Source organism: Artemia sp. Qi Xiang Cuo, chromosome 8, assembly GCF_049724085.1.
Source record: "Artemia sp. Qi Xiang Cuo chromosome 8, ASM4972408v1, whole genome shotgun sequence".
In the NCBI taxonomy this organism is placed as follows: domain Eukaryota; kingdom Metazoa; phylum Arthropoda; class Branchiopoda; order Anostraca; family Artemiidae; genus Artemia; species Artemia sp. Qi Xiang Cuo.
The window spans coordinates 36,460,991-36,462,934 of NC_142801.1; the positions used below are offsets into that span (position 1 = coordinate 36,460,991).

A 1,944-nucleotide genomic window follows, 5' to 3' on the forward strand; every position below is an offset into this window, starting at 1 on the left:
TGCTGAACAAAATGGCTATCTCGAAAATTTAATTGGGTGACTACGGGAAAAAGTGAGCGTGGGAAGGGACCAAACTGCCCTTAAATTTTTTGGGTCACTTAAAATGGGCACTAGAACTGTTAATTTTCGTTCAAGTGTAGTCTCTTAAAATTTTATAGAATAACTGGATAAAGACGATCACCCCTGGGGCAATAAAAAAAAAAAAAATAAAAATAAACACGCATCCGTAATCTTTATTCGGACAAAAAATACAAAAATCTACATTTTTGCAGAAAAGAGCTTGAAACGTCTATAGCAGGGTTCTCTGATATGCTGAATCCGATGGTGTAATTTTCATTAAATTTATATGACTTTTAGGGCATGTTTCCCCCTTTTTTTGAAAACAAGGCAAAATTTCTCTGGCGCACTACTTTTGTTAGGAACTACTAAAGTTGGTGAAAAATGAATATTTCGAATCATCATAAAAATCTTATGCTTCTGACGTATTTACTGATATAAGGGTTCCGTTTTTTAGAGTTTCGGTAGCTATTGATCCGGGTCGCTACTTACTTAAAGTTCGTTACCACAAACTGTTTGATACGTTGTTTACTGAGTGTCTAAGATGCCTCCGACAATCGTGAGTCCCGCCGATTGTGAAGTACGGGCTGTTATATTGTTTCTTAGAGCTAAACGCGTAAAACCGATCGGTATTCCTCGTGAGATCTGTGAAGTTTACGGACAAAACATTACGAGTGATGGAATGGTAAGGAAACGGGTGAGAGCATTTAAAGATGGCCGCACAAATGTGCATGATGAAGAACGGAGTGGGCGTCCTTCGGTCTTTAATGAAGATTTGGTGCAGAAAGTGGAAGAAAAGGTGAGAGAAAACAGACGCTTTACAATTTCATCAATGTTTGACTGGTTTCCTCAATATTCTCGTAGTGTTTTGTATCACATTGTAACTAAAAACTTGAATTACCGGAAATTGTGCTCACGTTGGATTCCAAAAATGTTGACGGATTTGCAAAAAACCCAACGTTTAGGCAGTGCATTGACTTTCCTTGAGCGGTACCACAATGAAGGTGAAGATTTTTTAGACCAAATTGTTACTGGTGACGAAACATGGGTGGCCTACGTCACACCAGAATCAAAACACCAATCCATGGAATGGCGACATTCATCATCACCCAAAAAAGGGAAATTTAAGCGAACAATTTCTGCCCGGAAAATTATGTGCACAGTTATTTGGGACAAAAAAGGAGTATTGATAGTGGAGTTTCTGCCTCGTAATGAGACAATCAATGCAGCGTCTTATTGTGAGATTAAATAAAAAAAACAAGTTTTTTAAACTGAAAGTAAGGAGCGACATTAAAACTTAAAACGAACAGAAATTATTCCGTACATGAAAGGGGCTGTCCCCTCCTCAACGCCTCGCTCTTTATTCCGTATATGAAAGGGGCTGTCCCCTCCTCAACGCCTCGCTCTTTACGCTAAAGTTTGACTTTCTCACAACTCTATTTTTTTAAACAATAAAAAAACTTTAGCGTAAAGAGCGAGGCGTTGAGGAGGGGACAGCCCCTTTCATATACGGAATAAAGAGCGAGGCGTTGAGGAGGGGACAGCCCCTTTCATATACGGAATAATTTCTGTTCGTTTTAAGTTTTAATGTCGCTCCTTACTTTCAGTTTAAAAAACTTGTTTTTTTTATTTAATTTCTGATCGTTTTTTAGTTAATGCAGCTTTTATTTGCATAAAAATTTTACTTTTCTTTTGGTAAATGAATGTCTTTACAAATTAACTTACGTAACTAACTTCTATATTCGTATATTTTTCTTCTGGCAAAAATTCAAAGTTGCAGATTTTTGCAGATATGAGCTTGAAACCTATGTAATAGGGTTTTCTGATACGCTGAATCTGACGTTGTGATTTTCATTAAAATTATTTCATTTGTAGGGGATGTTTCCC

General features: G+C 37.1%; 1 protein-coding gene across 1 annotated transcript; it reads left to right on the forward strand.

The window, feature by feature from the left end:
- The first annotated feature begins 739 nt into the window (after positions 1-739).
- LOC148949366 (histone-lysine N-methyltransferase SETMAR-like) lies at positions 740-1,309 on the forward strand. Its single transcript, XM_089092688.1, has one exon. It carries the CDS (start codon positions 740-742, stop codon positions 1,307-1,309), a length of 570 nt encoding a protein of 189 aa, XP_088948814.1.
- Positions 1,310-1,944: the final 635 nt, after the last annotated feature.

Excerpts from the sequence above, each read along its gene's own strand:
- LOC148949366 (XM_089092688.1), top strand. The coding sequence starts at position 740 with ATGGTAAGGAAACGGGTGAGAGCATTTAAAGATGGCCGCACAAATGTG.